Source organism: Aspergillus uvarum, assembly GCF_003184745.1.
Source record: "Aspergillus uvarum CBS 121591 unplaced genomic scaffold BO82scaffold_4, whole genome shotgun sequence".
Lineage (NCBI taxonomy): Eukaryota > Fungi > Ascomycota > Eurotiomycetes > Eurotiales > Aspergillaceae > Aspergillus > Aspergillus uvarum.
The window spans coordinates 150260-168325 of NW_020291301.1; the positions used below are offsets into that span (position 1 = coordinate 150260).

At 56.8% G+C, this 18066-nt stretch overlaps 5 protein-coding genes across 5 annotated transcripts; 2 read left to right on the forward strand and 3 right to left on the reverse strand.

The window, feature by feature from the left end:
- Positions 1-437: 437 nt before the first annotated feature.
- On the forward strand, positions 438-6848 carry BO82DRAFT_326154 (fatty acid synthase beta subunit; the record flags this gene model as incomplete). The annotated part of the gene is made up of 3 exons (XM_025632904.1): positions 438-6030; positions 6090-6205; positions 6268-6848. 3 exons carry the CDS (start codon positions 438-440, stop codon positions 6700-6702), a joined length of 6144 nt encoding a protein of 2047 aa, XP_025496292.1. The 3' UTR covers positions 6703-6848.
- A 1677-nt stretch (positions 6849-8525) lies between these two features.
- BO82DRAFT_428592 (glycoside hydrolase family 55 protein) lies at positions 8526-11221 on the forward strand (the record flags this gene model as incomplete). Its single annotated transcript, XM_025640450.1, has 6 exons — positions 8526-8626; positions 8677-8960; positions 9038-9459; positions 9517-9867; positions 9936-10409; positions 10466-11221. 6 exons carry the CDS (start codon positions 8526-8528, stop codon positions 11219-11221), a joined length of 2388 nt encoding a protein of 795 aa, XP_025496293.1.
- A 230-nt stretch (positions 11222-11451) lies between these two features.
- On the reverse strand, positions 11452-12852 carry BO82DRAFT_360967 (uncharacterized protein; the record flags this gene model as incomplete). The annotated part of the gene is made up of 4 exons (XM_025636798.1): positions 11452-11700; positions 11813-12471; positions 12617-12684; positions 12770-12852. The coding sequence occupies 4 exons, from the start codon at positions 12850-12852 to the stop codon at positions 11452-11454; spliced, it is 1059 nt and encodes a 352-aa protein (XP_025496294.1).
- An 858-nt stretch (positions 12853-13710) lies between these two features.
- BO82DRAFT_326161 (glycosyltransferase family 32 protein) lies at positions 13711-14989 on the reverse strand (the record flags this gene model as incomplete). The annotated part of the gene is made up of 2 exons (XM_025632905.1): positions 13711-14438; positions 14499-14989. 2 exons carry the CDS (start codon positions 14987-14989, stop codon positions 13736-13738), a joined length of 1194 nt encoding a protein of 397 aa, XP_025496295.1. The 3' UTR covers positions 13711-13735.
- A 1554-nt stretch (positions 14990-16543) lies between these two features.
- On the reverse strand, positions 16544-17228 carry BO82DRAFT_115851 (uncharacterized protein). The gene is made up of 2 exons (XM_025629836.1): positions 16871-17228; positions 16544-16682 (listed from the first exon to the last, which is right to left on the reverse strand). The coding sequence occupies exons 1-2, from the start codon at positions 17107-17109 to the stop codon at positions 16613-16615; spliced, it is 309 nt and encodes a 102-aa protein (XP_025496296.1). The 5' UTR covers positions 17110-17228; the 3' UTR covers positions 16544-16612.
- Positions 17229-18066: the final 838 nt, after the last annotated feature.

Genomic DNA, 18066 nt, shown 5'->3' on the forward strand with positions numbered 1-18066 from the left:
GTCTTTCCTCGTGGTCCGAGACTCGTTGTAGGCGTGAGAGTTTGAGCTGCGCTGGGCTGGCATCTGCATTCAGACGACTTTACCCTCACGATATCAAGCTCTCGTCGTGTCTTTCTGTCTGCATACCCTTGAGATTCCCTTTGTTAATCGCTTCCCACTCATCGTGTCTGCTGTACATGACTTTACTGTCTTTTCTGCACATCCAGTCGGAATTCCTCCACGCTGTCATTGGCCTTTTTATTTCCTTTGCCTTGTTGTCCTCGGACAGAATGCCTCAACACCTCCGTCCTTCGATAGACCTTCCTACCCCGGCTCTGGCCGTTCCTCGCAGAATGAAGTCCAGTCCTATGTTAGCCGGCAGCAGGAGTTCATCTGCTTCGTCGGATGATCTCTTCTCTCCGACGATGGATTTGGATACCCCCATGACAGAATACCCCATGGGATCCCCCTCTCCCAAGTCCCTCCCCCGTGAAGACATCGAGATTGCCTTCCTCCGCTCGCAAGCCTCCCTCAAAAAGTCCTCCCTTTTCAATGACCGGTTTGCAACGACGCTGGATAGCCTGAGTGCTCGGCCGCTTGACGAGCTGTCCCTCACCGAGAAGGTCCAGAGCCTTGCCTCCTTTGTGCGCGAGGTTCTCGACAGTGCCGACCAAGTGCATGAGGACGGCCCGCAGGATATTCTCAGGAAGTCCCTGCGCGTGTTCAACAAGCATCTGTTCCAGGATGAAGATATCCACAGTGTCCTGGCTTCCCTGCCTCTCGAGCCGGAGGAGAAGTTCCAGATCATCAAAACCTATTATCAAGCAATCAGTGTGACGCAGTTCGTGTCCCCAAAATGGAGCAGTAGTCTGTTGTCTGATGCTCTTGGTCGTCGCGCGAACATCGTGACTGTCTTCAATGGTCAGGGCGTCGAGGGCTACTTCGATGAACTACAGCATCTTTTCGATACCTACCCCGGCCAGCTGGCTGAGCCCCTGTTCAGCCTCAGCAAACAATTGAAGGGGCTTGCGGCCGACAGCCGCGCCCAAGACATGTACCCTCATGGTCTGGATGTTATCGGCTGGCTGGAGAAGCCCGAGGCTCGCCCATCTGTCGACTATCTCATCTCTGCCCCCGTGAGTCAGCCTTTGATTGGACTGGTGCAGGTACTCAATTACTATATCACCTGCAAGATTCTGAACAAGTCTCCCGGGGAGTTTGCGCGGCACCTCAGTGGTGCTGCAGGTCACTCTCAAGGCATCGTGGTAGCGGCTCTCCTGGCCACCGCTGTCTCGTGGCCGACCTTCCTCGAGGCCGCACGCACGGCTATTCAGGTGCTATTCTGGATTGGATGCCGCTCTCAACAGTGCTACCCCCCCAGCTCCATCCCGCCCAGTCTGGTGGACCAGGCTGAGCGGCTGAGCCCTATGCTGAGCATCAAGGGCGCCTCCCGCGAGCAGTTGCTGCAGCATCTGGCCGAGCACAACAAGTATCTCCCTGCCTCACAGCAGGCCGCCCTGGCTCTGCTCAACGGCCGTCAGCAATTCGTCGTCGCTGGCGATCCTCTCTCCCTCTACGCCTTGGCTAACAAGGTTCGCACCGCCTCGAACAACTCCGGTAGCACTGGGCAGGCAAACACTACCCGCGTGCCCTTCAGCCAGAGGCCCCCCTCAATCACTGCGCGCTTCCTCCCCATCTCTGTGCCATTCCACACCCGCCTTCTCGAAGACGCCGCTTCGCAGATCGTCGAGGATCTCAGCGCCGTGCACGTCTCCGGCACCAGCCTCCTCTTTCCCGTCTTCCGCACCGATAACGGGGCCGACCTCCGGGAATACGACAACCTCATCCCCGAGCTCGTGCACATGGTGGTCTGCGGCACCGTGGACTGGGGGAAGGCCACGCGGTTCCCTTCGGTCACCCACTTTCTGGACTTTGGGCCCGGACGCGAGACCGGCATCGGAGCATTCCTGGCCTCGGCCAAGGCGGGCACGGCGACGCGCATCATCCTCTCGACGACGCTGAGCGGGCCCAGCAAGGCGCTGGGCTACATGCCGGAACTGATGAGCCGCAAGGGCTCCGTCGTCTACAACACCAGCTGGGAGCAGGAATATGCCCCCCGGTTGGTGCGGGTCGGGGACGAGATCCTCGTTGACACCCGATTCTCGCGGATTATAGGCCTGCCCCCTGTCATGGTGGCGGGGATGACCCCCACGACTGTCTCGCCGGAGTTCGTCGCGGAGGTCATGAACGCCAACTACCATGTCGAATTCGCTGGCGGCGGCTACCACAACGCCGAGGGGATGCGCACCGCCCTCCAACAATTAATGCAGTCCATCCCCGCCGGCCGCGGCATCACCTGCAACCTCATCTACGCGAACCCGCGGGCGATGGGCTGGCAGATCGCACTGCTCGGCCAGCTGCGCAGGGAGGGCGTGCCCATCACGGGTCTGACCATCGGGGCGGGCGTGCCCTCCACCGAGATTGCAAGCGAGTACATCCGGGACCTCGGCCTGTCGCATATCGCCTTCAAGCCGGGCTCCAAGGACGCGATTGACAGTGTGCTGCGCATCGCAGAGGCCAATCCCACATTCCCCATTCTCCTGCAGTGGACGGGCGGCCGCGGTGGCGGGCATCACTCGTACGAGGACTTCCACGAGCCGATCCTCGACCGCTACGCGCAGATCCGCGCCTACTCCAACATCATCCTGGTTGCAGGCAGTGGCTTCGGTGGCAGCGACGACACCTATCCCTACCTGACAGGGGCGTGGTCCAAGGAGCTGGGCCATGCGGCCATGCCCTTTGATGGCATCCTGGTCGGCAGCCGCGTCATGACCGCCAAGGAGGCGTGCACCAGCTCCGCGGTCAAGCAGGCAATCGTGAACACGCCGGGCGTACCGGACGCGCAGTGGGAGCAGACCTACAAGAGGGCAGCCGGAGGCGTAATCACAGTCAAGTCAGAGATGGGCGAGCCCATCCACAAGCTGGCCACGCGTGGTGTGCTGCTGTGGGCTGAGCTGGACAAGGAGGTCTTCTCGCTACCTGCACCGCAACAAATCCAGGAGCTGCAGAAGCGCAAAGCCAGCATCATCCAGCGACTGAACGCCGACTACGCCAAGGTGTGGTTCGGTGTCGACGCCCAGGGCCAGCCGGTGGAAATCGCCGCGATGACTTACGCCGAGGTTTTGCGTCGTGCCGTCGACCTGCTCTACCTAAAGAGCCAGCAGACCTGGATTGACCCCTCGTATCGGTCGTTCGCCGCCGACTTGGTGCGTTGCGTCGAGAGCCGCATGAGTGCCCGCCAGCCGCGGCCGCGCGCTGTGCTGCAGCATGAGACGCAGCTGGATCGCCCAGAGGCCTTCTTGGTCGACTTTCTGGCGGCGTATCCGCGGGCTCTGCACGATGTGCTCGTCCGCGACGACGAGAACCAGCTGGCCATGCTGTACAAGCAGCCGGGGCGCAAGCCGCTGCCCTTCATCATCGCGCTGGACGAGTCGTTCGAGTACTGGTTCAAGAAAGACTCGCTATGGCAGGCGGAGAGACTCGAGGCCGTGATGGACCAGGACGTTGGGCGAATCTGTGTGCTACACGGCCCAGTGGCAGCGCAGTTCACCACAATTGCCGATGAACCGGTCAAGCAGATCCTTGATAACATCCACAAGCCGCATGTGCAGGCACTCCTGAAGAGGCACTACGCAGGAAACGAGGGCCGGGTCCCTAAGCTGGACTACCTGTACTCTGCCGGGGCATTGCCCTCCACAATATCTCTGGCCGAGGTGGCAAATGTCCACCACAGCCGGTCCTACGACCCTCCGACCCTCGCGTATGACCTCGATGCCCACGCCGAGGACCTGCCGGCTGAGGAGCAGTGGCTCGACCTGCTCGGTGGGACAAAGCCCTCTTGGCGCAAGGCTTTATTGACGCTGCCCGAGATTGCGCAGGGCAGGCGCCTGGCTAAAAGCCCCATCCGGGGTCTCTTTGTGCCCCGCGCGGGCCTCAGCGTGCGCATCATGTACCCCGACCGGCCAGAGAAGACGGTAATTCTGATGCGGCAGAGCACCAAGACCAAGGAGAAGGATGAGGCCACCATCGAGATCCGCGCGCTCTCGGCTTCGGATATCATGCTCACGCTGCGAGCCCCTGTTACCGGTGGCAATCTCCCCGTCGACCTCGTCTTCTATTTCACATACGAGCCGTCGTGCGGCCGGAACCCCATTCACGAGGTCATGGAGACGCGCAATCAGCGAATCAGCAGCTTCTACGAGAGTCTCTGGGTTGGCAACGCACAGCAGCAGCAGAGCGATGATATAGTTCTCGTGACGCGAGAGGCGATCCTGGACTTCACCAAGGCCATTGACAACCGAAACAGCGCGTATAGCGGCAAGACGAAGGGCAAACTGCTCGCACCCCTGGACATGGCCATTGTCGTGGCCTGGAAGCCCCTGATGCGGTGTCTCTTCACTGACGCGGCCGTCAACGGGGACATTTTGCAGCTCCTGCATCTGAAGAACGATTTCAAGGTGCTGGATGATGCGAGCCCCATCCGCGAGGGCGATGTCCTGTCGTCGACCGCCGAGGTTGAGTCCATCCGCATCCGCCCCGAGTCTGGCAAGGTGGTTCGCGTGCGCGCCACCATCTCCAGGCAGGGGACGCCCATCATCTCTGTGGGCAGTGAGTTCATTCTCCAGGGCCGGTACGAGGATTACCACCACACAGTCGAGACGAACAAGGAGGAGCAGGTGTACCAGCTGCCGCTGCAGGGTCGGCGAGACGTGGTTTTGCTGGCGTCGAAGCCCTGGTTCCAGATTGCTGCAGGGGCCAGTCTCGACGACCACCTGGACGAGGAGCTTACCTTCCGACTGCGCAGCTCGTACCGGTTCCGCGATGCCCAGGCCTACAGCCAGATCGAGACCTGTGGCACGGTCAGCTGCACTGTCGGCACCGGCGAGGTGACCATCGGCACGGTAATTTTCAAGAGCAACTCGCACTTCAAGAACCCGGTGCTGGATTTCCTGAGCCGGCGCGGACAGGCCTCCACCGAAGTCAAGGAACTCCCGACGCCCGTCCCTCTGGCGGCGGACCTCCGCCTCGCGATGCCCCAGTCCAGCAACCAGTACGCCGCCGCCTCAGGCGACAGCAATCCCATCCACCTGTCGCGTGCGTTTGCGCAGTACGCCGGCCACGAGGGCCGGGTCGTACACGGCATGCAGACCAGCGGGTTCGTTCGGGGGCTGGTGGAGCTGCACGCGGCGGAGAACGATCCATCGCGCATGAAGAGCTGGTCCGCCTCGTTCAAGGGCAAGGTGAACCCTGGCGAGACGCTACTGGTGGACATGAACCACACAGGCATGACCCACGGCCGCCAGATCATCGTCGCCACCGCACGGTCTGCTGAGACAGGCGTCGAGGTGTTCCGCGCAACCGCCGAAATGGCGCAGAAGCCAGGGGCGTACCTCTTCACGGGTCAAGGCAGTCAGAAGCCCGGCATGGGGATGGACCTCTACGAGACCAGCGCGGCGGCGCGCCATGTCTGGGACACGGCGGAAAGGTTCTTCGTCAACACGTACGGGGTCTCCATTCTCGAGATCGTGCGCAACAATCCCAAGGAGTACACGGTGCACTTCGGGGGTCGCCGCGGCAAGGCCATTCGGGACAACTACATCGACCTGGACTTCGAGGTGGTCAACGCCCAGGGCGAGATCGAGGCGGTGCGCGCCTTCAGTGAGATCACCCCGACTACGCGCTTCTTCACATACACCTCTACCGGCGGGCTATTGCACGAGACCATCTTCACGCAGCCCTCGCTGGTGCTCATGGAGCTGGCGCGCATCGAAGACATGCGGGCCCACGGGCTGATCAACGAGGACAGCTGCTACGCAGGCCACTCGCTGGGCGAATACTCTGCCCTGGCAGCCATGGGGGAGATCTTCACCCTGGAGGGCGTCACGGCCACCGTATTCTACCGAGGCTTGACGATGCAAAAGTCGATAGAGCTGGACCATTCCGGCCGGGATTACTCCATGGTCGCTGCCAACCCGAGTCGGGTGTCCAAGAGTATGTGCACCTCATGATAACAGTAACGATATAGACCCCCAGTACTGACAAGTATCCAGACCTCAAAGAATCCGATCTATGCGACATCGTCAAGGCAGTCGAGGGTGCAACCGGAGGACTCTGCGAGATCGTCAACTTCAACGTGAAATCCACCCAATACGTGTGCGCCGGTGATGTATGTGCAGCCCAATCCCTCTCGTCTCCTGAAATACCAAGTGACTAACCACTCCATAACAGCTTCGAAGCTTAGACTGCCTAGCAGGTGTCCTCGACCACCTGGTAGCTCATCCAAAACTACTCGCCTCCATGGACACCCTGAAAGCCGCCATACCCGATATCATCCAAAGCTGTCTCGCCCAAACAGACATCAAACGGACCCCGCGGGAGCTGCAGCGCGCCAAAGCCACGATCCCCTTGAAGGTCAACGTGCCATTCCACAGCAGTCTCCTCCGCCCGGGCGTCGACACCTTCCGCCGCAGCCTAAGCAAGGCCATCTCCGAGCACATGGTGCGGCCGGAGAAGCTGGTCGGGAAATACATTCCTAACCTGACGGCGCGGCCGTTCGAGTTGAGTAAGAGTTACTTTGAGCAGGTGCTGGCCATCTCCGAGAGTCCTCGCGTGAGGGAGATCTTGGAGAATTGGGATCAGGTAGCGCCTGTTGCGGTTTGTTGAGGAGTGTGGACTCCATACCTGAATAAGTGAATTGTTTAAAGCGTTTAGTTAACTTTTGTGATCTTCGGTCTTTTCGCGATTCCGTTGGTTAGTGCTGTATATAATCTTTGCTTCAGCCTTTTACTCATCTACGCATTTGATCTTCCCAGCTATTATCGTAGCATTAAACAAAGCCATCGCGCACCACTGCTCTCGAGCGTAGGAAATCGCTCAGTGAGCAAAAAGCGGCGCCACATTCGACCTCAAGCGGAAAGGGAAACTCGCTCGATTTCCGCAGCAATCCAGTTCGGTAGTATCTACTAGGTATGTTTTTTATAAGTTAGTCTGTTGACCTGGTTGGGGAATCTGAATATGAACCCCTAATGTAAACCCTCCCTGCGATCGGAAACGCCCTGAGGGAAAGCAGGCGTTACCACTCAGGCTAGACCACCCTCTCCACCACGTCGTCATCCCGCGGATAATAAGTACTTGGGGTTTGTCGAGCCGCGTGGTGGAGTGAGCCTGAAGGCGTTCTGGGGAGGAGGGGCCGGGGGCATTCAAAGTTGAGGGGGCGATGTATCAAGTTACGCTCTGAAAGATGTTTTGACATCAGTAGCGTGTCAGTTGGTCAATAAACGGAAGATTCCCGCAAAGAAATAATCCTCCCGTTATAGGATCCAAAGCCCTCCAAGCTTAATGGTATTGGTCCTGCTGCCTAATCGTGGTTGCAAACCGGCAAAACTAATGAATAGCGAATACGGAGAGTTGATTAGAACAGGGAAGGGAGTTAACTGCCCTAGAGCGTGCCAACTCACCTGTTGGTTGGTTCCTGCGCGGGCAATCCCTTGCTCTGAACCTTGGTTGGTATGTGCCTTGCGGAATGCAAGACGCTGCCGCGAAAGACGTCAGAGCTGCATGGCTTCAACAATTGATGTGGGATGGTGAACGCCATCGACGACTGCCAGGACGATATCTGGGTCTGAAAATGGACGGATTCAAGGTTGGTATTTCCGACTCGAGTGGTTGTGGCTTCTATCACGAGGAGGGGGTTGAGTCCTGAAACTGGGTTTTCTGCATGGTTTGGCAGCGGTGGCGGCGGCGGTGGTGGGAGAAAGGGATAACCAATGCAGCCAGGCAGAAGCAGAAGAGATCCGGTGATTGAGGAAGATGGTCTGGATGAGCAGGAAAACTTATCAACTTGTAAACTGAGGTCACAGTAACATCGATGCACAGCTGGTGGTCCAGGACTTGAGTGGTCAACTAGAGTTCAAGTTGTTGTTGTCAAACCCCTGATCGACCGCCCTTTCTACGGAAGATCAACAAATAGATAGATGGCCCTAACCTTAACGATGGGCGTACCCTAAGGCATGCCTGCCAATGCCAGTATGCAAGTCTCCGCCGCGCGGGATTCCTCCCAAACCTGGACAATCTTTGTCTGGACTCAGTCCAGGTATGCACTAATTCACATTCGCATAAATAGAGGAGGCTCCCAGCATCATGCTCCCACTCGTTGCGCGCCCCCCCGACCTTTTCCGACCGTGTGATTCTGTGTACGCCAACCCTGGGCGAAATCCCAATGTCCGACTAGGCCCTTTTCCGAAGCAACAGGTATCGAGGTTTGTATTCTCGATTTGAGGGACAATTTCACTCTTTTTCATTCCCTTGATCGATCCCTATTTTCTTTTCACGGTTTGGTTTTTGATGCTCGTATACTTGAAGTCGCTTCGACCCGACCGTGTGCCGTGATGATGGCACACTCGACATTCGCTCTGCTTTGCATCTCGTGGCTATCGCTCTTTTCACTGGCATTCGCGAGACCGCAAGATGGATGGCGCAACACCTCAATGCCCCAGATGAGGAACTCGGGCTCCACTCAGAAACTCACGCCTCAGCCGACCCCAAGTGCTGAATCCATCCCCCAACGGAGCTACATTCCTGATCCGACGTGAGTGACTGACCGGGAAAAACCAAGAAAGTGCCCACTAACAGCCGCAGTGGCATCCCCTTCGTGATCCAGAACCGCACCGCGCAGCCATGGGTGAGCCTCAACGGGCCTCCAGCGCACCAGCCCCTCGCGTCGGCCTCGCCCTCCCTCTGCGCCAGCTCGAGCAACTCCGGCGGATACTGGTACGAGAACATCGAACACAACGGCCAATCGTCCTTCCTAGACTCCAGCCACAAGGAGGCATACAAGGTCTTCCGCAATGTGGTCGAAGATTACGGCGCCGATAATACAGGCAGTCGGGACGCGGCGCTGGCAATTCAGGCTGCCATTCACGGTAGGGGGAAGCCCTAGTTCCCGGACCTTGTGAGATCTTGGAGCCTGACAGTCTTGCTTTCTGTTCGCTGCATATAGCTGGACCCTCCGACGGACCCGATCGCGCCTCCCACTCGATGGGCACCACCGGCCAGCCGGCCATCGTCTATCTCCCCAGCGGGACGTACCTCCTCGAGAGTTCTCTGCAGCTCTTTGTGGGAACGGTCCTGATCGGCGACCCAACCAATCCGCCCGTGTTGAAGGCGGCCGCCAACTTCCCGGACGACCACATTATCTACGCTAAGGACCCGAATTTCGGGGGCACCATCAACTTCTACATCGGCATGAAGAATGTGGTCCTGGACTCGACGGGCGTCGGGTATAGTAAGAATATCGCCTTGCTCGACTGGACCGTCAGCCAGGCGACGCAGTTGACGAATGTGGGATTTAACATGCCGACTGGTTCTGCGACACATGTCGGGTTGACGACGCAGTATGACTACAACAGTAATCTAATCATGGTACGTTCCCCCACTGAATTCTGGGGGATGAGGTAATAGAGATCTGACCGGGTGCAGAACGATCTGTGGTTCAAAGGCGGCGCGGTGGGGATGAAGCTCAACGGCCAGCAGTGGGTGTTCAAGAACCTGAGTTTTCTCGGGACCACCACCGGCGTCATCGCGGGGGGTACTGATATTACATTCGTGGGATGCCGCTTCGAGCAGTGCCAGACCGGAATTGACGCGCATGGGACATCTGGGTCGTTGACGGTGATCGATACCAGCGCGACGAGCGTAGGGACCTTCATCACGTCCGGGACGTCGAACACGGCTGGAAACTCGATCATCCTGGAGAACATCAGCAACTATGGCAACACAGTGAAGATCGGCGACACGATCATTCTGAGCGGGGGCGTTTCGGACACCTGGGTACATGGACACATGGTAGGGTTCCGGCTTCCACCACCACAGCAGCCCACTAATTCCCTCACGAGCAGTATACCTCCGGCTCGAACCAAATGCAGAGCACAAACGGACAGCAGGTCACCACTCCCCGTGCCTCAGCTTTATTAGCTGGGAACAAATACTTCACCAAGGCACCCCCGACCTACCAAGAGTACACGGCCAACCAGGTCCTGAACATCAAGAACGTTGCCGGCAAGCCGGTGTACGGCGACGGGGAGACGGACGACACGCACAACATCAATGCCATCCTCTCGAGTAACAAGGACTGCAAGCTCATCTACTTCCCCGCGGGAACCTACATTGTGACCGACACCATCTTTGTCCCCAGCGGCAGTCGCATTATCGGAGATTCGTTCGCCTCCATCATCAGCGCTGTGGGCGGCAATTTCGAGAACGAGGCTTCCCCGCGGGCAATGATCCGGGTTGGATACCCTGGAGATACGGGCGTGGCTCAGATCAGCGATATGGTGTTCACGGTCGCGGACATTCTGCCTGGTTGTCAATTGGTCAGTCTTCTTCTGTCAACTACATCCAATCCAAAACCCCCTAACGAATGGAACAGCTCGAAGTCAACATCGCCGGCACCAACCCGGGAGACGTGGGGTTCTGGAACACGCATTTCCGCATCGGCGGGGCGGTGGGCAGCCTGGTGGAGAGCCAGTGCACGGGCAGCGCGGAGAGCTGCAAGGCGGCGTACGGGCTGATCCACCTGACGAGTACCTCGTCGGCGTACATCGAGAACATGTGGGGATGGACGGCGGACCACGACTTGGACGGGGAGAACGCGCAGACGATCTCAACGGGGCGTGGAATGCTGGTGGAGGCGACGGCGGCCACCTGGCTGATTGGCACGGGCATGGAGCACAACACCCTGTACCAGTACAACTTCCACCACGCGCGCAACGTCTTCTCGGCTCTGCAGCAGAGCGAGTCCCCCTACTGGCAGGGCGTCGGGAGCACGTTGGCCCCGGCCCCCTGGGACGAGCACCTGACGACCAGCGACCCGGACTTCGCGGAGTGCGGGGCCGACGACGCGCTCTGCCGGATGGCGCTGTTCGAGCGCATCAGCGGCTCGTCGAACTTGTTTCTGTACGGCGGGTGTAACTGGGTCTTCTTTAACGATAATGGCGACTGTCCCAAGGGAGATTGTCAGAAGACCGCGGTGAAGGTGGAGGGTTCGTCGGGGATTTATCTTTACGGGACGAACACAAAGAGCACAACCAATATGGTCGTGGAGGGGGGCACCCCGATCGCGCGCCAGAGTGAGAATGCTGGGGGCTGGGGCGGGGTGATTGCTGCTTATCTGTATGATTCGTGAAGTCCCGGTGATTAGTTGCAGGGTATATAGCGTTGACATTGTTGGAGCAGAGTTTGACACTCGATCCATGTTGATAGTACAGATATCATTTTACCTCATAGGGGACTTGACCGCATCCCGCTCGTTGGAACCATTCACTCGACCGACCTACAATCTGCAAAAACTTCCAGGAACCAAGATTCATTATCAATCACTATTCATACACATGTATCCCCCGAAATGACGACAGCCTAAACCGGCTCATACTTATACACCTCCCCGCGCCGCCAGCCCCTCAGCTTGGTGCTGGCCGCCTCGCAAAGCGGCTGAATCGTCCGCCACCCGAGCGAATAATACAACAATCCCAACAACGCAATCCCGTACCCGACCACCTGCAACGAACTCACCGGGGAGCCCCAGATGACGATTGAGCAGACAATCAACAGGATGTTCTTGGGCACGCTCACCAGCGTCATCGTCAGTCCGGACGTTTTCCCGATCTAGAAAACGTTAGCATTGTCCAAGTCCCCCATCCCCCATCCCCCATCCCCCACTCCCTTCCCCCTTTCCTCACCCGGACCACAAGATAGAAAAAAAAGAGCATGAACATACCAGCACGAAAATCGACACATTCAACATGAAGCCCACCCCCGCATTGGCGAGCAGCACGCCCCACCCCGTCCTCTCGACGATCCCCCACTCGAACCCGCCCACCTCCCCGCTACCCACCGCGATCAACGCGTTCGTCAGCGCGCACACCGGCGCCGAGTAATACAGCGTGACCAGGGGATCCATCTTATGGGAATGGCCCTGGCCCTTCTCGGCGGACTCCCCGTTCTCACTCAACAGAATCTGAATCATCACCAACCGATTCGCATCGAACACCAAACTGGCAACCTGGAACACCACCCCCGTCCAGACGAACTGCACCTCGCCGGCGACGGCCAGCCCGACACTAAAAGCGATGACCAGAATGTTCAGAAAGGATTCGAGGGAGGGGCGCGCGACGCGCCAGCCCCAGCTGGTCAGGAGGGTGATGATGGGTCCGCCGGCTTTGAGCATCTGGATGAAGGACACATTCAGATAGAGGTAGGTGAGGTTGCTGGTGACTAGGCTGCCGCTATACAACAGACCGATGGGGACGATTTGGCGGAGGTAGGTGCGCGGGGTCATGTGGTGGGTGTGCCGGCTGTTGAGGAGGGTGGTGGTGCGCGCGAGGAGCTGTGTGGCCAGGGTCGCGAAGAGGAGGTGCCAGGTTGTGAGGATGATGGCTGTCGCTCGTTAGTATCATGGCATGGATGGTGATGGGGTAGGGGATTGCGCACGGTAATCTGGCGATTGTTAGTGGTGGATTCTGGGTACTTGGTGCATGTATGTATGTGGATATACACAGAAGGAAAGAAAGGAAGGACATACGGAACTCGGTCGACTCGATCAACCACTTATTGAAGAGGATGGTCAGATTCGACCAGAATACCCAGGCTCTATGCTCCCAGACAGATTGTCAATTGACTGATTCTAACCACATTTGAAAAGTAATGGTGATTGAGAAAAAGAAGATCTACATACAACACCCCTAATACCACCGGCCATATCGGCTTCTTGGTCGACTCGGCCGCGGCCGCGGCGGTTAATGCCTCCGAGTAGGTCATCTTCACCTCGGAGAGATAGTCGACGAGGCTAGGGGAGGCGGATGACTGGAATGAAGGAGAGAGCGAAGATGCGGAGGGCGATAACGATAGCGATCCTGAAAGTGACCCCCGATGCGAGGAATCAGACCAAAATCTCTCCTTCTCCTCGGAGGAGCCCGTCATACTACATGGCTGCTGCGAGGGGATATATACCAGGCAGTCTGTGTCTTGCGCCGCGTCTACACGCCAAGAGCCGCGGACAGCGGCTGAGTCTTCTTGTTCGCTGCTGGTCGGGAGTGCAGGCCCGCTTGGGCTGCGGCCATGGTTGAGAGTCTTCATTGAACTTTTCTTCGCGCGATGCGACTGCAACATTGACCGCAAACGGGTCCCCGCTCTTTATAAGACTTTACGAACTGAAAAAAAAAAAAAAAAAAAATCGAAAAGGATGAGCGATCGGATGGAGTAGCGGTCACTGGTGGGTGGCGAGTGGTGAGTGGTGAGTGGTGAGTGGTGACAAGACAGACTGTGGGGTCCAGAACCAGGCACCAGCGTTTCTGCACCCTATTTTCAGGGCCCAAAGCTTGTTTGCGGCCCTGAGCGACAAACTCCCGATACGAGATTTCAGGTTTCTAAGCCTAGCTGCCAACAGGATATGACGCATTGGATTCAGGGATGTCTCGGTTCGCGCGGATACTCGGAATCTCCCTTCCGTTTGCGTGCATCTCCCGCATAGCCCTAAGAGTGGTTTGAATCCGGCAGAACATCAAGCCATCCATTCTATGTGACACTGTACCCGATGAAAAACACACTTTTTTTTTTTTTTTTTAAAAAAAAAAAAAAAAAAAAAAAAAAAAAAAAAAAAAAAAATCATTGACAGAATCATGAGCCACACATTCCCACATCTTCACCACGAATGCGTACAATACGTAATGAAGTAACTCGGCCACGCCTCCACGTCGATCGCCCGCTTACACGCCTCGGGATCGAACTGCGGGTTCTCGAACGCCGCCAAGCACGCGGGGAGCATCTTGTCGTCCTCCCAGCTGTACGGGTAGATCTGCTGGCGCGGCAGGATCACCATCTTATCCTGCACCACGACAGGAGCAGCCCCCTTTGTCTGCAGCTCGGGCACATCGTCCTCGTGGCCCTCGGGCCCACAGTATATCTCCCACTGGGGGGACCAGCGCCGCACCTTCTGGCACACATGCCGGCGGACCGTCTTCTCGTCGCCCTCGAAGTCCTCGAAGTAGCGGTGCAGCAAGAAAGACAACGCCGTGGGGCCGGTCAGACTCTCCACCGAGCCATCCTCACTGCCATTGGGGTTCTCGATGACGTGGATCACCGGCAGCAGCCAGAACGGGTGGCCGGGCGGCGACGCCATCCACCCGTTAGGCACGGCCGCAGGCCCATCCAGTCCCGCCTGGTGCGCCATGTGGCCCAGGAAGGCCCGCTGCGTGATCGTCGACGAGTCGTGCGGTGAGTGCGCCTTGACTTTCCCCGTCCATGAGCCGAGGAGGCTGCTGTGCGCCGCCCGGAGCGGGGTGTCGTGGCCGGCGAAGAGCGAGTCCACTGGTCGGAGGGCTTCGGTGTCGACATCGGCGTACATTCTATGCATTTCTCAAGCATCAGTAACTTGGCTCCGGAACGTCCTGGCCGTAAAGTCTCACCCTCCAAACAAGAACATATACAGATTCCTCACGACATCCGCCCGAAGAATCTCCTTGGGCAGACGCAGGTAGTCCTTCAAGAACCACGGGAAATGCGTCTCCACGAGCAGCCGGTTCGTCTCGTCATCCCAGAGGACGTACTCCCAGTCCGGGTTCTGGGCCCGCATGGTCTGGACCCAGAGCTGGGCATTCTCGCTCATATTGCTCCCCGCCGGGAACCAGGTCTGGTGGATGAGCTTGGGGAGGGAGACGAGGTCCGCCGAGCGCGGCCGCGAGATGAGCTCCCGCGCGGACAGGGAGCGGGCGTAGGAGGGAGATGTGAAGGGGAGTTTGTGGTGTTGCGGGGGCTCATTGTTGGTGTGGGCATGACTGTCCGGCCTGCTGGACGCTGGCAGGATGGTGTAGATGCAGGCTATGACCACCGCGACGGCCAGGGAGAGTTGCAGACGCCGCCGCGTGAACCATTGGCAGCCGGACCCTGGGCGGATCATGGCTGCTGTGTATGTCGATTGCTCGTGGTGCTTGGGGAGTGGGTGAAGCCAAAGTTCTTGACTTAGGCCATTGCGCTGCTTCGACGGGTTGGAGGGGGCCTCGTTGGTTTTGTTGTAGACTAGGTGCAAACCCCGATTGCGCAACCCATCGTCTTCGTACATCCACGTTGCTCTTCCGGTTTGGTTTGGTCGCAATATGTCCATGGCTCTTTTGCAGCCACCCGTCTTCTCTGGTCTGGGTCCGGACCCCGCGGTAGGATTGGCTCGTGGGCCGGAAACGGCTATATGAAGCGCTACACATTCCTCGGCGACAGACAGATTCGCCTGGTAGCGTATTATGGTTGGTCATACAAATTCAGCATGTAGCTGTCAGAGGATGGTACTTTGGAGTCATGACCTCTCAGATCAAGTTGAAATGAGTAATCCTTAATCATGGTGGTGTTCCATGATGTCCGTAGCTCAGTAGGTGTGTCGGGTTATTCACTCTGTTGCCTCTTTCAGCCGTTGCCGCTTTAGGAAGGTGGGCCGGGAGTCGGGTCGCCTGCCCGTGAGGTGTTCCGCCCACCTGAAAGTAACCTGAAAGAAACAGTTCTTTGTCTGAGCTTCTGGTAAATCATGATGTATTGAGTAGCAGTTGAATATCGGGGATGTGAAAAATCAGAGACCAGGGAATCCCCTGTGCAACAGTGACACGCAGCGCTTGTCCACGAGCTTGACTAAGAATCTTTTCCAGTGGAATGTATACAACCAACCATATATCCTGGTCAAAAGATAAGATGAGGCTTAGGATTTCGAGGGTCAGATCAAAATACCAATTAGCAAAACCCAAAATCAACCAATAAGATAAGTCAAGTTTCATGTCTCTTGAAGCTCGCAATCCTCCCTAATGTCGGCCTGAACCAACACTTCGAAGGGCAAGATATGAGTTCACAGTACAGAATTTAGCTCCAACTGAGTATCACAGCTATGAGGAATACTATGAGCACATTGGAGGTAGGAACGTGCTAGTGCAGCGAAATCAGAACCGTATTGGGAGGTCTTATGGAATGAACCATATGATCATATCGTCAGGTAGTGGTCTTCCGGGAGGCGAAAGCATCTGTCTTCTGGACCTCAGTCTACATGTCAACTTTACAGCCGCCATTCAGACATACCGAAAAGGTTCTGTGATGGTCCAGATTGTGCCAGATTGCAGCGGATGTAGAGGCGACCTTCCCAGCGAGCTGTATCCTTGGAGAAGCGCCAATACTCTCAATCGACCAAGTAGCTAGACACTTGAAGTCAGAAGTGAAGTGGCGAATAAAGACACAAATGCGTCTAGTAGGAGGGCTTACCATCTTTCACTTCCTCGGCCCCAAAGAAGGTTATTTATCGACCCATCTTTATGGATAACCCCACAACGGACCGTCTCCCTAGGGTTTCCGTCAGCCTTCCCGCATAACCTGGGCAGTGATAATTGCTGTGGCACTGGTTCTTTGGACTCTTAAAAGAAAGTCACGACTTACAGCCACGCCGCTTTGGAGGCCCTCTTAGAGAATCTCGCTCATCACGAGGCATCTGACGCGAAAAAAAAAACATGACGCCAGGCTCAGACCCCGGTAGCTTCTCCATCAAGATACTCAGCTAATAGCCTCCCGGGACCCATTCATCGATTGTTTGTTGCTCTTTCTTCCAGGACAGTAGAGAGGGGGTACTGGAGCAGCCACTTCGTTAGATGGGACAGGGCCTCGATTTCTGAACTGAAGGCCTTAGGAATCTCTGACGTGGCTTGCTTGGCACGAACTTTGGGCTTCTTCGTCGCGGTTCTCCACCACGGAATCCTGCCACCGATACCAACGGCTATACTTCTCTCTTGGAGTCCTGTCTGTAGGTAGTACTAACTGCAAACGCCTCTTGATGACGGCTGTCGGTGGCCCACTCCCCGACACCGTCGAGTAAGAGAACACCCCACGTGCCTCGGATTGAATGGCCAAAGCCTCACATTCAGACCGTTCCTCATAATAACTATGTTCGTTGATTTTGCTTTCCAACCTCCACACTGACCCAGAAGGGAAGGGTGTTTCCGTGCCCAGGAAATCATTTTCAATGAACCAGGTGATGTCGTCTGATTTGATAGCCATGTTGGGTTGGTGTTCTGGAGAAGCGGACTGAACTTCCCTGTGGGAATGGGCTCTATGCTTGGCAATACTGAAGTGTCACGGAAGGAGGGGTAGAGATAGCAATGGCGCTATCATCGAAGGGATTGATCAATAAGTAGTTTGCAATTTAGATACAGGATCTGTACATATTCAACAGGCGAGGTAAACCTAGTCCGACTTCCGGCGCTTCGTCAGCCAATTATGTTCTTCAAACTCCTAGAGCCTTGCATGGAACCAGGCAGTCATTGGATGCCTGGGCAAGGGGTCAAGCAGAACTAAGCCTACTAGGTAAAGCAGTGAGCTGTCATTTTTAATCTAGTCGTCTTGGCAACACTAACAATAGTTCAACTTCTCTTCAATTCTTTGTTTCTTTTTTTCCCCAGTGGCTAACCGAAGCACTGAGTCCACGGTTTGGACTTCACAAAGAAGCTGGATGCATGGTCTCGCGACCGAGCATGCAAGAACACTTACGCGAGAAGTCTCGGCCTCCCTCTGGGCCTTATCTTCCCGAACGTGGGTGATTTTAGATTCATCTACGTGAGAAAATTTGAGGACTGGGTAAGGTCATCAAGGTGGGCGGTGGCGGTAGCCGGGCTACTGAGGCCGCAGGGCCGCCGACACTTATCATCTTGAGTGAACGTCGTAGCCTTCTTGACATACAGCGTCGTTGTCACCACGTGTTTCCACGTGGCTGTAAATACCTCAATCAGAGAGGCCGCTTGTACCTGTCGGCAATGGCACCATTTCGACAAGGTTCTGGACTCATGGGCGTAGAATGGAAGAAAGTCCCAGATGTCTTGTTTTCGTTGAGCCAAGTCTCAGCTCAGCATCTCGGCAACGAAGTGCCTGTGCGAAGTTGTGAGTCAACAGCCTCCGATTGGCCCATGATTGTAGTTCGAGCCTCATTAACCAGTTGGCGTGAACCTTCTGCTGCATTCC